Source organism: Naegleria gruberi (genome assembly GCF_000004985.1).
Source record: "Naegleria gruberi genomic scaffold NAEGRscaffold_1522, whole genome shotgun sequence".
NCBI classification, from domain to species: Eukaryota; Heterolobosea; class Eutetramitea; order Acrasida; family Naegleriidae; genus Naegleria; species Naegleria gruberi.
In genome coordinates this window covers 1-1,081 of record NW_003162596.1, presented here as the reverse complement: position 1 = coordinate 1,081, position 1,081 = coordinate 1, and the positions used below count along the sequence as shown (strand labels likewise).

At 30.7% G+C, this 1,081-nt stretch overlaps 1 protein-coding gene across 1 annotated transcript; it reads left to right on the top strand.

Annotated features, from left to right (window-relative positions):
- Positions 1-249: 249 nt before the first annotated feature.
- On the top strand, positions 250-945 carry NAEGRDRAFT_77138 (uncharacterized protein; the record flags this gene model as incomplete). The annotated part of the gene is made up of 1 exon (XM_002667906.1): positions 250-945. The coding sequence occupies one exon, from the start codon at positions 250-252 to the stop codon at positions 943-945; it is 696 nt and encodes a 231-aa protein (XP_002667952.1).
- Between the last annotated feature and the right edge of the window lie 136 nt (positions 946-1,081).

Below are 1,081 nucleotides of genomic sequence, written 5' to 3'. Positions count from 1 at the left end.
ACATTCAGTTGTTAGAGAGTCCAACAACTAATTGCGATTCAGATAATTTTGATCCATTCCTTTCCAATGAAGACATGTTACAAATGTTCCTTCAGGGTGCCTCCTTTCAATTCTAAACATTCAAATTCATAACACTTTGTAAATAGACATTTTATTTAAAAAGATCCTATCCATGAAACGAACAACGTTTTCATTTGGATGAGTTATTGTAAACATTTGGAATTTCAATTTAAAAATTCTTTTAAAAAAATGCAAATACGAATTCTCGTAATTTTACTGTTATTTTTCCTTCTTGGAGGAATTTTCGTTCATCAAGCAAGTGCTGAAACCGATCATTCCGAAAGTAATTCTCTGTTTGATATATTTACAAATATTGTATCAATTACAACTATTGGTCATGACATTGAATATAAAAAACAAATACTTGCAAAAATAGTAAATTCTAAAGCTATGCAATCTACTTTACAATCTGTGAAGGAGATGTCAAATAATTTAATGGAAAAGGGTGGTGAATTGTTTGAGAATGGAAAACAAGAAGTTTCTGCTCAATATTCTAAAGTTTCAAATTCTGAAACTTTACAATCTGCTTTACAGTCAGTCAAGGAAACATCTAATGATTTATTAGAAAAAACTATTGATTTTGTAAAACAGCAATTAGATGTCATCCCACCTTCTGAACAAGAATCTCCAAATCAGGACGAAACTAAACCAAGAGAATTTGAAACAATCAAACAAGAGGAAATAGTAGAATCTGCTGGTGATTCATCAAAGAAAGAAGTAAAACAAGAGGAATCCAGTACAGAAATCACAATTCACCCAAAATATTCTGACAGAATGAATTTTAAAAGGAGTACCTCTTGTGAATTCAAAACAACTAGGAAATCAAATCTTCTTCTTAGTGCAGCAGCTGTAGGTGCTGGAACCACAATTGTCTCTGCTGCGTGAAGATTTGAAAGTTGTTGATTTGAAAACAAATAGAGAAATTAAGAAATATTTTGATTCGATGAATAAGGAAGTATTGATGGTGGATGTTTACAATAAGAAAATTAAGGAAATTAAGAAACAAATGGAATGCCAATGA